Source organism: Rhinolophus hipposideros, assembly GCF_964194185.1.
Source record: "Rhinolophus hipposideros genome assembly, chromosome: 18".
NCBI lineage: Eukaryota > Metazoa > Chordata > Mammalia > Chiroptera > Rhinolophidae > Rhinolophus > Rhinolophus hipposideros.
Genome location: NC_138064.1, coordinates 51029395 through 51048968, shown reverse-complemented (window position 1 = coordinate 51048968; position 19574 = coordinate 51029395). Strand labels below are relative to the sequence as shown.

Here is a 19574-nt window from a genome sequence, read left to right as displayed (position 1 = left end):
CCTGACTGGACTAACAACTAACTACACTCCCCTCATTCCAGGCACTTTTGCTTAGAGCAGGACTCAAGAAAGCTCAAGCCTTGACCCTACCCATAGCTAAGGCAGCAGAATTAGGCGAATTCACAGAACGGATGACAGCCCTGCCACCGGCCTCTCTTCCCGCTCCAACCCCCAGAGACGAGCGACCTTATATTTACCCTTATTTAACCAGGCAGGTCACACACTCCTGTTTGAGACCCCTCATTAGAGGCCCCCTCCCCGACCTCATCATTTGTGTACGTACTATGGAGTTTGTCTACAATTGCCGAGATGGTGCTATGTGGAGATTGTGGGCAAGTGCGTCTCATGACAGACCTCCAGCTTCGTGGCTGAGTCAACTCTGTCAAGGTGAGATGGGAAAAGGCGTCACGTAACAAAAGTGTCATTCGAGAAATTATCTGAATTAGAACCATCGTCTAGAATTAGGTAAGACGTAGTTTTTTAAAAATAGAATCAGATGGTAATGCATTGCCGTGGCCATCTGGGCAGGTCTTGGATAAATGTGTGCGCAAAGGAAGCATAGTGACGAGCAGTTAAGTTCCCTCCCTTCGTATGAAGGCGTATTTAAGTGGAGCGCCGAGCCCGAGCTCAGCGGGACCGGAGGGTTCGATTCTTTCTCAGGAACAAGCCTGACAGGTAGACCCTCTTTCTAAAGGGTTAACCCTCCGCGCCGGAGTACAAAGTGCAAAAGTGTGTAGCCTTGGGCACCTTTTCGTGACTCATTCCTTACAAATGTAAATTGCACAAGAGCGCGGGAGGTCCCGACCAGACCCCCACGCCAGGCGTTCTGAGCGCCCTCCTCCGCGACCAGCCCCCACGCAGCCTCCCCGCCACCCACCCACCACCGCTCGGGAAGCGCGACGGGTGGCAGCGCCGCAGCTCCTCGCTGGGGACTGAAAGGGCCAAAACCGCGCAGCGACTGCAGATGCGGCCTTAAAACAAAAGCGTCCCCGGAGGGTGGGACCAGGACCTCACCCCCTCCTGGCCGACTCGTGGCCTCCCGCCGCCCGCCCCTTTGGCCCCGGTTCTCCGAATGCGCATGAGCAGAGGCGCCTCTCCTGGATCCTCCCAAGGCTAAACTTTCTAATTCCCTTCTTTGGCTCGGGGTTGCCGGCCGCCGGGAGAGCGCTCGCACCGCGGGGTGAGCTGAACAAAGTGGCTGCGCGAGTTTTCCCCTCCCCACCGTCCCATCCCCCGCTTCCGTGGGAGCGGCAGGAAATGGAAGGGCCCCTCTCCTCTATCTGAACATTTGTCTCTCCCCCCGCCCCCCACCTCGCCGGACAGAAACACGGGAAAACAGGGCAGGCGGCTCGGCGGTCACTCCTCGGCGCTGTCCTCTCGGCCGCAGGGACTGGACATGCTGCTGCTCCAGGTGTTCGCTTTCAGTGTCTTAGGTAATTCCGAGGAAACGGTGGGGGAGGGGTGGGCTTGGGTGTGGGAGAAGAAAACCCCAAAGCCGACCGACCCCGCTTCCAGGGCACCTGGGGGATCGGGAGAGGGAAGGGGTGAAATGACGCCCCGGGATCGAACGCCCGCGCCCTCGGTGGCGGCTGACGACGGCGCGCGAGGATCGTGCGGACCCGCATCCCGGGGGCCCTGTGCCCGGAGCTCCGGACCCCGCAGGCTCCCGCGGCCGCCGCGCGGGTCTTTGCACCTCCGGCCGGTTCAGGCTGGGGCTCTCCAGTGCGCGGGACAGGCTGCCTGAGCTGGAGGGGCTCGCCATGGAGCTCTTGCCCCGGGAAAGTGCCAGAGCCGAGCGCAGGCTTCGTCCTGGGAACGGATCGGGGCCATGTGGCTTTAATTAACCAGCTCTGTTTGCCCCCGGATGGCGCCAGAAACAGCTGGACCCAGCGCTTCCCTGCAATGGCGAAGCGTTGAAACCTGTCCAAAGTCTCAGGGATTGTCCTCTCTCCTCCCGCTGGGGGAAGCGGTGTCCGGGGCGCGCCCCGCCACTTCGCCCCGCACGCCCCCGCGATTTTTGCGCGCGCACGCGCGCGCACACACTCACGTGTCCCCACGTTCACGAATTTACGCGCGCACAAACACTGGCACTCCCACCGCGAAGCACGGGCTGCCACGTGCACGCGGGTTCACACGCGCGCACAGATGTGCGGCGTTTGGCCACCCGCGTCCCTGGACCAAGGTCTGGTCACGTCGAAGTGGTGGGTCCGCACATCCATCTTTTGTGGCCGGAGGTGCTCCCCAGGGGCAGATAAGGGCGGGCGCGATGCTCTTGGCTGCCGGACAAACCTGAGGTCGTGTCTGTGTTTCTTTCCGAATCCTCTCCACGTCTTTGCCTTCCGGCCTTTCCCTCGCTCCCCTCTCCATTGTGTCTTTTCTGTGCCTTCTGCTGTCTTCCGACTCTACTCTGTCCCCGCCCCTACCTGTTCCTTTTGCTGGGGCTCGCTCTGTCTCCCTTCCCCAACCCACCCTGCCCCTTCCGCAGCCCTGTTTCCATCCCGAGTGCGTGCGCAAGAACCAGAGTTCAGCTACGGCTGCGCGGAGGGCAGCTGCTACCCCGCCACGGGCGACCTTCTCATCGGCCGAGCACAGAAGCTCTCGGTGACCTCGACGTGCGGGCTGCACACACCCGAGCCTTACTGCATCGTTAGCCACCTCCAGGTGAGGGAGGGGAGCCCAGCTGGATGCCCTGCGCCTGCCTCCACCAGTCCCGACCGACCGTCAGAGGCAGGCCCAGGGGACCATGTATCCTGCCAGCTGTCCAGATAGGAAGCGCACTGCCACCAGGGAGGCCGGGGATTGGGCTGCTGGCTCATCCATTGGCCCATCTCAGTTTGCACAGTTGCACCCGCCAACCGTTTCCTGCGGTCAGCACAGGCAGTGTGCAATGGCAGGGCTCCAGACACGTCAGGCCCTGCACCGTGCCCTGGCCCCGCAGCTCCGAAAGCCCTGTGTGCGTGTGGTTTTACTCTTTCCCTTTTGGAAATGTGTACAACAGGTGGTTTATCCTTTTTTTTTTTTTTTTTTTTTTTTTTTTTTTTTTTTTTTTTTTAACAATGAGTAGTAATCTTGGGTTTTTTTCCAAATCTTTCACTGGTGAAGAGTGAAGGGTGTATTCCAGCACTGACAGACACCTTTAAGGTCACTCTAATCACTGAACCCGTTTTTTCTCTCCTTTGATGCTGTTCTCCCATCTATCTCTATTAGAATTAGGATCAGATGCTTTCTTTTTCAAAATGCTCTCTTTGTCACGGTACCCTTATAGATGAAGACCAAAATAAAATTTTAGGGTATTTTATGTTTCTGAAAGTAGAACCAGATTTTAGATTTCAGAAGTCACACTTTCACAAAATAAAAACTAACTTTAAAATAAAAACTGATTTTAAAGTGTAAATTGTCCAGAATCAGAATCCCTTTCCTGGATTTTTCAAAAGGAGAGTGATATTTCTGGCCTCTAAGGGAAGCAGAAGGTGTAAATCGCACAGGTAGGGCAAGTTCCAAAGCAATTGCTCTACCTTTGGTCATGTCACCCACCTGTAACCTCTGCCCTTCGGGGGTAGGACAGAGTGTGATGTGGGTGGCACAGCAGATTCCTTAGAATGGAGTCACTTTTACAAAGCAGAGAGCCCATTCTGGAGACCTGATAAATTAAACTGAAGGAAGGTGATAAAGTGGATTCCACTCATTTGCTTCCAGGTTTGTGCAGAAATGTCTAGACGGCTTCCTCCTGATTAGAAGGGAGGCTATAATTAAACTTTTTTTTCTAAGTTCTGGTAATTGTTTTTTGGTATTAGTTTCCTTGGCTACAAGTTAATGAAGGCAGTTGATGTTACCATTTCTAATATTAGCGTGTAAATTTTACCTAAAATATTACGCTAACGTTTACCTCAGAAGCCAGGACATCCTGTAAATGAATCATCAGATTCTGGAAGCAGCTTTACCATTATGAGAACTGGTTTGTTTGTGTCAAAATCAAGGAGAGCTGGGCACTCTGGTCACATGATTAACCATGAAATTGTGGAGTGCTCTCTACAGATCTCAGAACCTAAAGAAGGGGACGGGGTACGCACTTTTCTCAGGCATTTAGTGGGTGTGCAAAGTGAGTCTCGAAGGTTGCGTAGTTTGTCCAGGGTCCCGTTTTTTGCATCCCTGACTTTTGATATATATATTGTAATTAGTACATCTTGCCAGGCTCTAAATTCTTTTGGGAGGAAGGAGATAATCTATAGCTAACTAAATAAACATGTAAAAGTACAATCAGTTGCTGTTGTCCTCACAAGAATATCACCTTTGCTTAAATGTTGTTTGCAAGACGTGTGTGGGTCTCTATAGATTTCAGTCTTAGCATCATTTTCAGACTTCAGAATAATCTGCATTTCGGAAAACTTACGTAGAGAGAAGAGCTCCGTGTGGAAAAGGGAACTAAGTTATGCTATTTATGATTTGCCATGATGCAGTGCAAACAGGGTTTTATGAACTCTCCTGACCCAACTGCCAGGGGGTCCTGTGGCCTCCATTTTAGGGAGAAAGCAGATGAGAAGAGAGAAGTTCAAAGCTGCTCTAAACCCTAAAGTATACTTTAATTCCAGTTCAAGTCCGTTTTGACATTCTTTGAGTTGCTCCCAGTTTATAGTGATCCCAACACAGCAGGACAGCCTGGCACCCCCTTCCTCAGATACTCGGAGCAATTTGCAATCTGCACACCACCACCCACCACTGCTGGTTCTCCACTGGGGCAAAGAAGCAGCTAAGAAATCTTGTTCTGTATTTCCCAAAGTTTCTTCAATACCTCTGCCTAATTCTTGGCTTCTGCCTTATGTAGGTTTTAGAAAATCAGGCCAAATGAATTGTTTGTTCTTTTTTTTTCCTTTTATTTTCAGTTTGCTTTATGTCAGCAAAAGTTCTGTAATACCTCTTTTGCATTTTACTTTAAGAACAAGCTTCTCTAGCTATTAATTGAGATTAAGAGATTTCATTTTGATTAAATTAATAGCTGTTAGAAACAATGCCTTCTTGTACTTTTGACCTTGAATTTGCAAGAGAAGAGGACATTTTCAGGAGAATTCCATACTCAGTATGTTAAAGTGAAAGGTATGTGATATGTCATTTAAATAATTTTGGCATTCGTTTTTCTCGAAACAAGTAGATTTGATATTTGTATTATAGGCTTGATTTTTGGGTGGTGTGTGTGTCTGTGAGTGAGTGATTGTTTCCTAGACTCATGAAGTTAACTTTGCTTTCAGGAGGACAAAAAATGCTTCATATGCAATTCACAAGATCCTTATCATGAGACCCTCAATGCTGACAGTCATCTCATTGAAAATGTGGTTACTACATTTGCTCCAAACCGCCTTAAGATTTGGTGGCAATCTGAAAATGGTATGTGGTTGGTGTGGGAACAAGTTGGTGGAGTGTGATTGGTCACTTGGGATGGGTTTATAGGCTCCTGGGTGTTTGTAATTACGATGGGTTCCTTGGTCCTATAACCACGGCTTTTGGCAGATTTATTGCCTGAAGCACTAACCTCTCTGGGTAAAATCTGATTCTTCTTCCTGAAGCAGGCAATTCCCACAAGAAAGCAGTCTTTCTTGCTAGACCAAAGTATTCTGTAGTTAGTTATTCTGAGGGGAGCTTTGGGGAGTGTGTATGTGTGCTGGGGAGGGCGTGGGAAGGCTCTGTACTATCTCAGGCTCTTACTCTTCCACAAAACATAGCATCTCTCATTTTGATCAACCCCAAATGAAAGGGCAGAATCAGCCCCCACCACTAGCAACATCTTCCTTCTATCTAAAGAAAATTTAATAATAGTACTATGAGTAAACACTAGCTGTGATTTTTCAAAGACTCTTCCAACATGGATATGACTCCAAGTCAATTTCCCCAGTGAGTGTGTAAATTCATTCCTTTGTCCTTTCTTTGCCTTTTGGGTTTTGATTTCATAAATTCATCAAATCTGATGTTACTATTGCTGTAAAATTCAGCCAAAATTAGTTTTTCATTTGTTTCAAATTTGAATGCTGAACTTTGGGGAATAAAGATAGAGTTATTGTGTTTTGTTAATTAACAATGTGTCAATAGATCTTTTTTAGAAAGTTATGAGAAAGGGCTCTGAGAAGTGAACCTAAGCCTGGCCATAGAAAGCATGGACACTACCAGATCTCTTTATTCTGTGCCCTACACCTGAGAGCCTTTTGGATGCTCACAGTCATTCTGTAAAGAATTCGCTTAATAGACTTCCTCATCATTGACTGTGAAATCCCACATGCTTTCTAGAAGACTGTTGGTTTCTAGGGAGGGTTAATTATTCATTGGTTGGCCTTGAGACTCCATTGGTTATCAGCTTGACTGAGATAGGCGGGTCCTCAGAAAGCACGTATCAGAGCATTATTAATTCTTATAGGAGGTTATCTTGGTTGATAGTTCAGTGTGAAAGAGACGTTTCAGTAAACCTGCAGCGGAATCGCCGAGGACTCCTAAAATAGCATAGAGCTTATTACGAATAGACCAGGAGCATTTCCTGACTGCTCACATCTTTTAGTGAAATGGAAAGACAGACAGAGGATGCCTCAATGTGACGATCAAGACTGTTCCCCTTTTAGGTGATAGACATTAAAATAGCCCATCATGTGTTGTAGTTCTAGACGAGCAGTTTTTCTTGGTTACATCAGGAGTTTGTAAATTTCTACAACTTTGATTTTGTGTGGCAAGAGACCAAATGCCAGGAAGAAGCATTTTCAATTAGAGGGGCTTGAGTTCGCTCACTCTCTGACACAAGATTAGATGAAATTAGACTGATGGAATTGAGTTTTTAGAAAGACCGATTGTTACCGTGCCCTGTCATGTCTCTGTTGTCTGATAGGTTACAATTAAGGACTCTATTTGTCAATGTGATTTGATCTGTTTTCTGTGTGGTTTGTCCAAGTTGCGCTTTACACGGCGGCATTAAAGAATCAGTGCTCAGGCGCAGACTCAGGCCTGGCATGTCTGGCTACTTTTAACTTACCCTTCGTGATGATCTAGTCTGGAGTCTGACAGAAATCAAATACACCAGAGAAGAATGATCTTGTTTCTCTTCTCCATGGATTTTTCTTCCCACGTTAAAAAAACTAGTGGTTTATCAGGTTATAAATCTAAAGTGGAATGTGCTTTTAAGGCGCACGCTGCAGCGTATGTTCTTATGTTACAGAAATGGTGCTAGTCTTGTTTGTACTTTACATTATTTCATTATCTCTTCATTTAAGCAAATACTGCAGGGTTTTAAAAGCCTGGGAGGGGAGAGACATATAATTGCTTAGCTAACATTTCACTCGGAAAGAAATGTCCAGAGTAAGTTTTAATATGGTTCTTTTTATTAGATAAAGTTAGTATGATTATAATATTTTTCTTTAACATTCCAACTAACTCATATCCGTTCCAGTGACCACTTCCCCCTCCCCGCAATTGACTTGGCAGTTTTCCAGAGGAGAGTTTATTTCAAAAGTCTACTTACTAATTTCCTGAAAATATACCAGATGGTGACATGATTCACTCTGACACGTTTCTGTCTTCCTACATTTAAGACTTCTTTTGCTCTGAAAGATGGACCCCCAAAGCTCTCTGAAGTGCAGGAAAGGTGGAAAGGTCACCTTTACCAAACAGGCAGGCTCCAGGGCCCAAGGGATTCAGGTGGAAGTTTTTCCATCTCTGGAATTCCAGTGGCCTTTTTAGTGTGTTAAAGCAGTCCGATGGACCCTCAGGGGATAGTGCAAAGGCTCATTTGTTTGTTCAGGCTCCCCCACCAAAGCAAGGATGTTAGTATTTGTTCTGGGCCAGTTTATTTATTGGACTGACCCTTTGTCTTTTTTGCATTGTTTTTTAATTGTAGAAATGCATCCAAAGCTTTCCCCATCAGGGCTGGGATTTTCTAAATTTGAGTATAACCAACATGTGTGGTGGACTCTTATTTATTTTTCCTTGCTGCTGAATAGAAAGAAAAAGGAGTATTTGTGTTTCTCCTGGAGAAGGATTGTGTCCCTGTGCTTCAGACTGCAAGCTGAACCCCTGCTGTGCACAGGAAGTACCCCCTTTTTCTTTCCCCTTGGAGAGCCTCTTGGCTTAGAGGCTTGGGAAGATGTTTCACTGTTTCCTACGTAAAGATGTCCTCCTTGACAGCAGCTAGGGGCGTTCTGCCAGATGTTTTCTTGTTCCAGGGAGCAGATTCAGTATGTTGAGCTACAGGCTTTGTGGAAGACCGAGGGATCCTTCCGACACTATGTGCTTGACCACCTAAATCAGGACAGAGGTTTATTTCATGATCTCATCTGCAGCTTCAGCATAAGATAGAAGGCAAAGAGGATTCTATGAGGAGCATAAAGATAACTTGGGAAAATAGTCTCATCTGTCCAGAGATATTCCTGTTTACCTTACTGTTTCCTTTGTTATTTTTTAAAACTCTATAGGTGTGGAAAATGTAACCATCCAACTGGATCTAGAAGCAGAATTCCATTTTACTCATCTCATAATGACCTTCAAGGTAAGGAATCCATAACTTTCTCACAAATGACATGTGAGAACATCATGTAATCCCCTTTCAAAATGGATGTCTGTTGTAAGTTGATCTAAATGGAAACTTAAACATTATTTGTTGCCATAAATTGGGATAATTGAGCAGTTTTTTAAACGTGGGCATGAATTACTCTGCTTAACTAATACCCTATCTTCATAGCAATAAGCAGAGAAAGCCACTATTCTAAGGTAATTCAACTGTACACTTTTAATTAGGTATCTTTTTATTTCCCCATGGAGTGAGACTCTCTCCCAAACCACGATAAAACATCTGGAGAGTAAATCCCTGATCCTTTGTGTTGATGATTTAATGCTGAGTTTGGTAACTTAAAATGAAGTGGATTATCTTGAGTTTCCAAGGTTTTGCAAAATTTGTGGGAACAGTTTTATAGTTCCTTAAGAAATGTGTATTTTCTCATCCTTTTTCTTTTAGAGATGTAAAATGACTCCAGGACTAGGGAATGTCTCCGTACAAAGTCCCTTTGTTTCTCTTTAAGCAGCTGCCTGGAAATGACAGACTTCACATGGCTTCGAGTACTTGTTGGTGCACACAAAACCCATAATTTACTTATTGCTTCTCAGATTAAAATCACTTGTGAATAGTTTTCATTTGGAGTTGAGGGCCTTATCTATACCCTCTCAGGTTAGGAGAAGGTGCCGGGCATAGATTTACTGTGTGGGCAGGTAGCCATGAATGTCTCATTTGTGTTCTCTACCAAAGCCTGGGAGGCCAGGGGCATGGGTGGGCATAGAGGTCAGGATGTGACCGGGAGGGGTACTGAGCTGCCGGTTCCCAGGCCCAAGCTCTTCACCCCCTTGCCCCCCACCCCCAACCCCCAAGAACATGCTGTTACTGGTTTACACTGTGACACCTGACACTGAGACGGGTAGGAGGGCTTCCACTAAACACACTTCTGGTCCCTTCGTTGATCACACACTCAGCCTGGTGGTTAGAATTAAAACTCAGCTACACATGAGGATGTAGCCTTCATGTTATATGACAACAAAATACACTTGGTCGTCTTTATTAATGTTTACGGTCCTATCTTTTACTTTGGAAAGGGCATCTGTTTGCATGAACAGATAGTTCTGAGTTTCTTTATCTCCAGAAGGCACATATTCTGTAGTTGAAACTTATTCAAGTAAATACAGTGGGCCAAAGATGGAGTTCTGCTCAGAAGTACAGAAGGTGGGGTGCGGGGGGTGGGGGGCACGATTGAACTGAGATGTGAAGATGGGTACAAGTTGTCAGACTTCAGTGTATGAGAGAGAGCTCATCCTTTGGGTTCTAGCTCATGTGTGAAAAGCAGCATCTGTGGGGTTGGACAGACTTGGGTGTGAGTCCCCATTCTGCCCCTTACTGGCACGTGTGGCCAGAGCTTTGGTCTCCCCCATGGTGAAGTGGGAAGAATAAGAACACACATCATAGGGTTGTGTGACATACCCTTCTGTTCAGGGAATAGGGGCAATCTTGCTACCCTTGCTTACAGTGGGAACCTGGTCAGGTGTCCAAGCTGAGTAACTGGGAGGGTGGTGATACCATGAATAGTCGTGAGGATGGGAAGGGGGCGAGGCTGAAGAATATGTGTCATTCTTGTCTGATTTTGCCGTGGAGAAGGCTGATTGCTAAGTGGACTGGGTTTTCTTAGGCTAGCAAAATTCGTTTAGCATATACACAGTATGTTTTTGTACACATCCTGGTGTTTCCACACTCATAGCTTTTTTATTTCGTATAAATTCAGAGGCAACTATGCAGCAATGTGAGGCCTAAAAATGTTGGTGACAAAGCAAAGAATGTGGAAAGACTTTTGTTCTGTAGGTAAAATGTGTTGTTCTGGTTTCCAGCGATTTCTTAATTCCACAGGAAATTGGAAAACTCGTCAGTGGCCCTTTGGGACTCAGAAAATTCCAGAAGGGAGGGAGAAGGAAGCACAGCCAGGACTGCCTGTAAGGCTTTTCCTCTCTGCTGCCTGGTGACGTAGGCGTTAGGCTCGTCTCCCCAAGTGTCACCACCCAGGACCCTGCTCTCATAGGGAGTTTGCCCTGGTTCACTTAGTTGGAGTGTTTTCCCCTTACTTTAAAATTCTTAGCCTGATACTCTTGAGTCTGATAAAGTATTATTTTCTTATTTTCCTGAATAGGTAAAAAATAAATAGAAATAAGAACTCAACAACTAATAAGTCAAAGAATCTGTCAAAATGTGATCTTCCCTTTTCTTGCCTTGTCTCCTTTTATCAGTGAAAAAGACCGTCAAGGTTATTAAAGGAGGCGAGAGAAGGTCTGGGAATAGTTTCCACCATTAGTCGTCCCCCAAAGTGCTGTCAGACACTGGTTTCAGTTCAGAAGTGTCTGTTCAGGTTGTGTTTGCTAGGTCGCCTTAGCTTTCCTGATCTTCCTCCACTGTAACCTGACTTCCACTTCCTAAAATGCGCTTATTGTGTTCATTAGTGTTGAAGGATTTGCCCACTTCCAATGCTCGTTCTGCTTCATCTATTATTTCCCGTTGACCCCGTTCACCACACCCTCCTAAACCTCCGTCCTGCCTTGGTTTCTGGGATTGTTGTCTTTTTATTCCTTCCTCTTTAACAACCGTTTTTCAGTCTTTCATTATGCCAACAGCCAGTGAGATAGGACGAGAGGTTTGGTCTTAATTCAGCTTGGATTTGAATCTAAGCTCTACCGATAGTTGGCAAGTGAGTTGATGTCTCTGAGCCTCAGTTTCCTCATCACATGTGAGGGTGTGTTGTGGTCTGCCATAACAAAGGGCTGCCATGACAAAGGACCACAGATAACATGGCTTGGGCATCAGTCTGAGATCCAGGGCTCCGCCGAGTTGGCTTCTTCTGTGGCCTCTTTCCTTCCTTGACTTGTAGACGGCTGTCTTCTCCTTGTGTCTTCACATGGTCTTCCATATGTATACATCTGTATCCTAATTTCTTCTTATAAGGACACCAGCCATGATGGATTAGGGCCCACTCTAATGACCTCATTTTACTTTAATTAATCTTTTAATGACCCTATTTTCAAATACAGTCACAGTCTGAGGTACTTGGGGTTGGGTTTTCAACATGAGAATCTGGGGAAGACACAATTCAGCCCATAACAAGGTTAAATGAAATAATATAATTAAGGTTCCTGGCACTACTCTCTTTCTTTCTTTGTCTAGCCCTTTATTGCTGTGTTTTCGTGGAGCACCAACTTTGGATCTCTTTTATGTTGCCCTTTGATTTTTGGTGGAGAATTATATATTTGAAGGTTTCAAATATTGTATGTGTGCAATACTCCCAAATCCATGTTTCAAGCTCCATTCTCATAGCCGTGTGCCAGCCCACTGATTCCAATTGTCCAGTGGGCTTCTCCATGTCTCAGATGTTACTAGCCCAAAACCAAACACCCTCACATCTCTTCTGTCTTTGTTATTTGCAAACACAGTGCCCCCAGCTACCCAAGCTCAGGTCCCCATGTTTCACTCTCTTTTCACTGAAAGCTACTTGATCACCAAGTATAATTCAATATATTTTACTTTCACTAAATTTTCAGAGCATTCAGTTCCATCCCTTTATCTCTATCCAAACTGTAATACTTGAGTTAAGACCTTCATCTTTTTCAATTACTTGGTTTCCTTGTCTCTTGTTTTGTCCATGTCCAGGAACTCTTTCACAGTTATTTTTCTAAAGTGCAATCTGATCATTTCATTCTGTCCATTTAAATCTTCCAGTGTTTCCCTTTCATTACATAAAGATAAAGTAAACCTCTTAGCATGACAAACAAATTCCTTCCTACCCTGCCCCAACCAACGTCTTCTGTCACCTGCAGCCATCTACACCCCCTTCCTAGAAAACACCTAGTTACCCTTTTAAGGTCCAGTTTGATGCCGTCTTCTTCTCTGAAGCATTCCCTAGCTTTGTGTGTGATAAAATATACATAACACAAAATTTGCCTTTTTAACTATTTTTAAGTGTACAGTTCGGTGGCATTAGGTATGTTCACAACATTGTGCAACCATCACCACTATCTACTTCCAGAACTTTTTCATCACCCCAAATAGAAACTCTGTACCCACTAAGCAGTAACTTCTCATTAAGCCCTCCCCCCAGCCCCTGGAAACCTCTAATCTACTGCCCATCTCTATGTACTTGCCTGTTCAAGACATTGCCTATTCATATGTGTGGGGTCACACAGTATTTGTTCTTTTATGCCTGGCTTATTTCACTTACTGTAATGTTTTCAAAGCTCATCTATGTTGTAGGAAATATCAACATTTCATTACTTTTTATGGCCAAATGACATTCCCTTACATGTATACAAACCTTTTATTTATCCGTTCATCTGTTGATGGACACTTGATTTGTTTCCACTTTTTGATCATTGTGAATAATGCTGCCGTGAATGTCCATGTACAGATGTCTATCTGGTCCCTGTTTTCACTTCTCTTAGGTATATAGCTAGGAATGGAATCGCAGGATACCCCAGATTCTCGAGTTAGTAATTCCCTCCTCTGTTTCCCCAGGCACACGCATGTGGTTCTACTTTGGTGTGTGACTTACCGTGTTATAAATGGCTTATACCCATATCGGTTTCTCACTGGGCTATCTACAGCATAGACCACTGTCTGATAGTGCAGGCAGTCATTACACATCTACTGAAGGATCAAATGAACGAATGAAAGAATAAGCACTCAAGCTAACCAATCATATTATGGGACTGGTGACTAAATATACCAAAACTTGTCTGCTATTAAGGCCTGTTTATAATCAACTTATAAAGAGAAATAGCTTACTGATCTGTGGTGGGATGGGAGAAAGTACAAATTTAGAGGCGAGACACTTTCCTTACAGGAGGGGGCTCCGTGGAACAGCTTGAAGTATTTGAAATCCAGCCATAGCCTGAAATACCAACCACATGCAGTCAGGGTTGTGGCACACTGTTGAGTGGTATTTTCATCTGAGATTAAAAAATTTAAAAGATAACCAATAAAAAATATCAAATGAACTTTTTCCACCCTGCCTCTAGACATTCCGTCCAGCCGCTATGCTGATAGAACGATCGTCTGACTTTGGGAAAACCTGGGGTGTGTACAGATACTTTGCCTATGACTGTGAGAGCTCATTTCCAGGCATTTCAACTGGCCCCATGAAAAAAGTCGATGACATCATTTGTGATTCCCGATATTCTGACATTGAACCCTCAACGGAAGGAGAGGTATGTTTGCTTTTTTGGTATTACATTCTACTTGCAAATCTAGTTTTGGATCATTGCAAAAATACCAATTACTCTTATATCTGTTTTTAGGTGATATTTCGTGCTTTAGATCCTGCTTTCAAAATAGAAGATCCTTATAGTCCAAGGATACAGAGTAAGCTTGTTTTCAAATAAAAGTTTGATGGAAAACAGCAGTCATGGAAGAACTCTTACCCAGAGCACTACTACCCAGAATCTAAATATTCAGTGCTAAATCCACACTCTTCTTTTCTTTATTTCTCTACAATACTCTACCAGAAGTGCTTGAAATTGGCAGTAATCCAAGTCCTGATGGGGAACACGTTTTGATAAGTAAAGAATTTATGTCATAGGTACTCAAACAGTTATGCTGGTCATAATATCTTATTTATTTTATTGCTCAGTATAATATATATGTGTGTGTATATCTATCTATCTATCTATCTATCTATCTATCTATCTATCTATCTGGCTATAGATTAAGCTGTTGTAACAAGGTGTCCCAAAAAATACAGTGGCTCACATAACTGGACGTTTATTTCCAGTTTTACAGATGAGTAAACTGAGTCTCAGAGAGTTAGAAATCATTTATAAGGTAACGTGGCGATTTAATGTCAGTCAGATCCTAAACTCATATGTTACGATTCTCAGTTCAGAGCTCTTTGTAGCATTCAACGACTATTCTTATGTTTTTTCAGAATTACATTTTGATCTTGGGAGGCAGAATGTGCACTAATTAAAAGAATGGGGTTTGGAATCAGAAGATTTGGGTTTGACTCCCAGTTCCAGCATATTATAGCTGTGTGACCTGGGGCAAGTCGTTTACTTGAAACATTTTTTTAAGCCTCTGTTTTTTTTTCATTTGTTTGTAAGTGGAGAGAACACTATTGGCGTTAGGGTTATTATGGAGGGAAAATGAGATAAGGTATATAAACCACCTACCACAGTGCCTGATGTGTAGAAACTGTTCAGTAAATTCAAGCAACATTTTGGCTGTTGGTGACATTGCCATCAGCTGTGGCTTAGGTCTTTGTAGACCTGGTCCTGTAGTCAGAGCGAAAGGGTGAGGGCCTCCCACCGTGCGTTCAGGGTGCAGGCAGGTGAGCAAAGGCACGCCTGGCTGCTCCTCAGCTTTCCCTGCTGAGCGTGGTCCTGTTTTTGACCAACGCCCCGTGGAACTTCCCAGTCTGAAGTGTGGAAGAATAGAATGGAAGAAGTCCAGGAACTCTTGCCAGAGGAGTGCCGTTTCCCCACTTAACTTAATCTCACATGTGGCCCAGACTGTCTCTGCTCTGTGATTTACTCATTCATTCTGTTGTAAAACAAATATTTAATGGCATGTCCAGCCCTGTGCTATTGCTGAGTGAGCTCAGTGAGGCCTGCCCTCCTGCTGTCAACATCCATTTGTGAGAAATGTCCATTTGAGCCCCCTCAATAAACTGCCCCTGGGTCCCTAAAAGGACTCACAGTCTGCTCTTTTTTTAGGTGAAATTTGTGGGACTTGGGGAATGTGTTGACATTATAATTCTCTTCTATTGTTACCTGGCATCAGAAAACCTGTTTCTCTATTAAAGAAGCATCCACTTTAGCTGTTTATGCTTTTGATTTATTAGGTTGGTGCAAAAGTAATTATGCTTAAAAAGGTTAAAAATAATTGCAAAAACTGCGATTACTTTTGCACCAACCTAATACTTTGTATTCAAGGGAACAATATCCCTTTGGGTGCCCCTATTGTTGAGACCTCTGAAACTCACTTCAGAAGTGATTTTGCCTCTTAGAACAGCAGTCAATGTGAGGCGTAGTTGTTGCTGAATATGGCAGGAGAGAGTGGAGAGGAGTGTATTTGCCCTTCTGAGAGCTTCCACAAAGATCAGTTCGAGGGTTTCTAAATACTCCAGCTGCTCTTCAAGTTTGTTGTTTGGCCTCTCGTCAATAGGCGCTTGTGCTTTCTGTGCAGGAGCATTTGTGAAGGAGGAAATGCTGGCATCCATCAATTCCATTCAGCTCAGGAGGCCACTGAGGTTTCTCTGTTTAGTTTTTAATGTTACAAAGAGCCCAAGTTTAATGCATGGACTCATGGACTTTCTCTTTCAACCCACAGCTCTTTCTATAGTCTTCATTGTAAGCTATGCATAGATTATAAGTATTTAAAATTGTATTTGGGCTTTGAAAGGATCTGATGCGCTGGGCCAATTCGCTGTTGTCCTGTGTTGGAAATGATAAGACTGCATCAGCAGAAATGAAAGTAAAGCTTAGATTACAGTGCTAAGTGGGAGGATAGGTGGACCTATCAATCTTTTGGGGTCACTTAGTAATGAATGAAAACACTGGTGGAGAAGGTTGAATGGCTCTTGGTTTGTAAAGGCACTGTAGAATGTAATATCAGCATAGGTCTATAAACCCAGGGAAAAGAACATAAAATAAGAGAAATTGATCTACAGGTAACATATTTAGGAAAAAATTATTTGCCCCAGCATCCTAATACTAAGCTCCTTGATCCTTATGCCACTATCTTACATTGGTACTTATATTGGTAAATTTGTATTGTAAAACTAGAACAGAAAAAGTTATATATTGTCATGTTGCTTAAAAACTTGGTTGAGATATTCTGTTCCTGGATTGTGATTATCCTATAGTGTTTTAGTATTAATTTAGTATTAGGTTTAGTATCCTAAACCTATTTTAGTATCTTGGATTTCATCTAAATGGTGGGAAATTTCAGATAATATTTTCCTCTCTAGAAGTAAACACAAAATATGTTTCTTTCTAACTATCTTATAATAATGAAAATTGGGGTGATTTAATAAACCCTTTGCCACCTCCATGGAATTTTCAGGTTTTGAGACTAATTGCTGTGGGAACCAGATGGTATTGCAATAGTTTAGATTATTAGTGCCAGTGAGTTTTGGCAATCATGTAGCCACATTCTTAAATTTTTCTGCTTTCACACTTCTTCCTGAAACATCAATCTGCAAGCACATCTATCATAGAATAAACATTCTAATCAAACTAATGAAAAGGTAGTAACCTTTCTTCCAGAGACTGTCACATTATGTTAAACTTTACTATTATGATCATGTAGATCGTACAAGGAGGGTAAGCTTCACTTAAGCTCTTTTCTTATGTAAGCTTACAAATTATGTAAGCTTCACATTATTTGTCACACCTTTGTATAAAGAGAAAAAATGTCGTGTAATTGCAAAAGAAGTCTTGCTTGTTTGAGCAGAATTTTCATCTTCTTGGTGCCTTTCATAGATCTCTTAAAAATAACCAACTTGAGAATCAAGTTTGTGAAACTACACACTTTGGGAGATAACCTCTTGGATTCCAGAATGGAAATCAGAGAAAAGTACTACTATGCAGTTTACGATATGGTGGTTCGAGGAAATTGCTTCTGCTATGGCCACGCCAGTGAATGTGCCCCTGTGGACGGATTCAGTGAAGAAGTAGAAGGAATGGTAAGCAAGCAGTCCGTGTGGCATTCTCCTTTATACAGGTGACTCTAAAAAGCCAAAGCCTTTCACATTTTCTAGGGGTTTCTTTTTCCAGACTTACATTTCACCCATGTGACCATCATAGTGGTTGGTTGTTGATTTTTCTCTTTGCTGACTTTCTTGGACTATAAGAATATAAGGACTGCTCATTTCATAGACAAAATTAATTTTTGGAAATTGTTGCTGCAGACTGCTGCTGCAGTAGATATTTTAATCGACAAGGATTTAAAAGCTTTCAAAATAATAATACATCTTCCTTTATTTTAGGGAAGATTAAAAACCACAAACATTCCAGTCTTTATGATAGTAGGCATAAATTAATCCCAGCTCAAAGAAACTGGAAATTTGAACCTAGAACCACAGGATGTCATTTAGGAATCAAATGGACTTTGTTTCTTTATATCTTCTAGTTTCATTCTTTTCCCACTTTTATGCTATGCTTTCAAATTATATGCTTTTTAAAATTTGGAATTTGCAAAATGGATAAAGTTAGGTTATTTTTCCAGTTTCTAAGTAAACTAGTTATTCTTATAGACCCATAGGAATTTAAAGCCAGGCAGGAGTTATTCAACCAAGTATCATTATTAGAAGAAACCAGGGATTAAGTGATTTGCCACAGAACCTGAGTATTATAAGTAAACGGCAGGTGGAAATTCAACTCCGGCTCTCCTGTTTCTGCCCCAGGGTTCCTTCTACTGGACTGTGGGTCTCCCTTCCTGATGAAGGGTGTGCCTGGCTACCCTGCCGTTTGCCTTTTCACAGTTTGTTAGTCGTCATCTAAGAAGGTGCAGGACTGAGTACCTGCGACTGTCTGAAACTTCTGCCTTCCCTTTACTCCAGTCAGAAATTTATTGCGTAAATAAAGTTGAATTTCTGATGAAGCCTAAAGGGTAGATGTTTCCTAATCTTGTTGCTACATCGTTCAGAGAACATGTGGTGAGGAGCTAATGTCATACAGCCATGTCACTAGCACACATCTCACAGGACATTGGACTGTTTATTCAGACACTGTAGAGTCCTGTGGTATGTGCATTGAAAGTGTTTTTCAGTCTATGTGAAACCACCTTGTAATGACAGGAGTTTAGTCGCCTGCTAACTGCATTCCTATCAAAGTAAGTCCAGGGTGGACCTGTCTGTCCTGTTCCCGAGAATTCTACTGTATAGAAACTAATGTTAAGGTGAGGTGTCTGTGTACGTGCATATTTGGTAGACTGAAAGAATTTACTATTTATGTGCCTCAAGCTTCAGCGTGCCTTGAAGTGGCACAATGCAAAGTAGTGTATCATGGGCCCTCATAAAGCAAAATAATTTGTATCTCTTTCTAAGATTCTATATTTTCTTTCTTAAAGGAAAAAAGTAAATGTAAAATGAGAAATATAAATGTAAAATAATTGGTTGAAAAAAATTTTAAGTGTGTGCCTGAAGTCAAAAACAAAACAAACCAACACAAACCTTTCTTTTATATGGCACAGTGGTAGAACTTATAGTAATGTGGTGTGTATACATTTAGTTATGCATTATAACTTTTGTTGATGTCTATCATAATAATATGTTTTTTAACTCTTAAAAAACTTGTTTTTTAAATTCTTACATTACTAATTGTGTTTGTCTGGGTTCTTTTCATTGATACTTCAATAAGTATCCATTATATAATAGGAAGTGTTCCTAGAGATGGGCGTTACAGTATTCAACACGACAGAACTCACGGGGTGGGGGGGGAAGGAGGGACAAGATAAAAACAAAGAAACCCTCAGTGTGTGTGCTAGAGATGAGGATTAGTCTGAAAACGGGTTTATATTTTTCACTGAACATGGAGAAAACCTGACCCTCAGTGTATCTCTTACTTTACTCCTCCCTGTTTTTACAATTTGCAAGGTTCATGGACATTGCATGTGCAGGCACAATACCAAGGGCTTGAACTGTGAGCTGTGCATGGATTTCTACCATGATTTACCATGGAGACCTGCTGAAGGTCGGAACAGCAACGCCTGTAAAAGTAAGTCTTGGTCAAAGGGACATTTTGAATCAATTCAGACTCCAGTATCCATTTTTTGATTAGAGGTAAAATAACAGTACCCTATTTTGCAAAAGTTACTACCCTTTACCCAGCTTCACCCTGATTATCCTAGGAAACCAATATTCACTCAATTAAATTAATAAACTAGTATTTACTGAGCAGCACCTATGTATTTAGCAGATTCAGTAGATGATGGAGATGTTTTCCCTAATACTGTACCTGCTTTTAAAGCAAAATGAGCATGATAGAAAAATGAAAGAAAAATATGGCATGGTAAATCATTATGGTTGAAGAGATAT

The 19574-nt window shown here is 43.0% G+C and overlaps 1 protein-coding gene across 1 annotated transcript in view; it reads left to right on the top strand.

Moving 5' to 3' along the window:
* The first annotated feature begins 1124 nt into the window (after positions 1–1124).
* The window catches only part of LAMB1 (laminin subunit beta 1), a 64347-nt gene continuing 45897 nt past the window's right edge, over positions 1125–19574 (top strand). The window contains exons 1-9 of the mRNA XM_081080238.1: positions 1125–1180; positions 1324–1433; positions 2486–2661; positions 5244–5379; positions 8439–8512; positions 13558–13746; positions 13837–13900; positions 17020–17222; positions 19134–19254. Of these exons, the coding sequence (XP_080936364.1) occupies positions 1397–1433; positions 2486–2661; positions 5244–5379; positions 8439–8512; positions 13558–13746; positions 13837–13900; positions 17020–17222; positions 19134–19254 (1000 nt within the window). The 5' untranslated portion in view covers positions 1125–1180; positions 1324–1396. The remainder of the gene's footprint in view (positions 1181–1323; positions 1434–2485; positions 2662–5243; positions 5380–8438; positions 8513–13557; positions 13747–13836; positions 13901–17019; positions 17223–19133; positions 19255–19574) is intronic.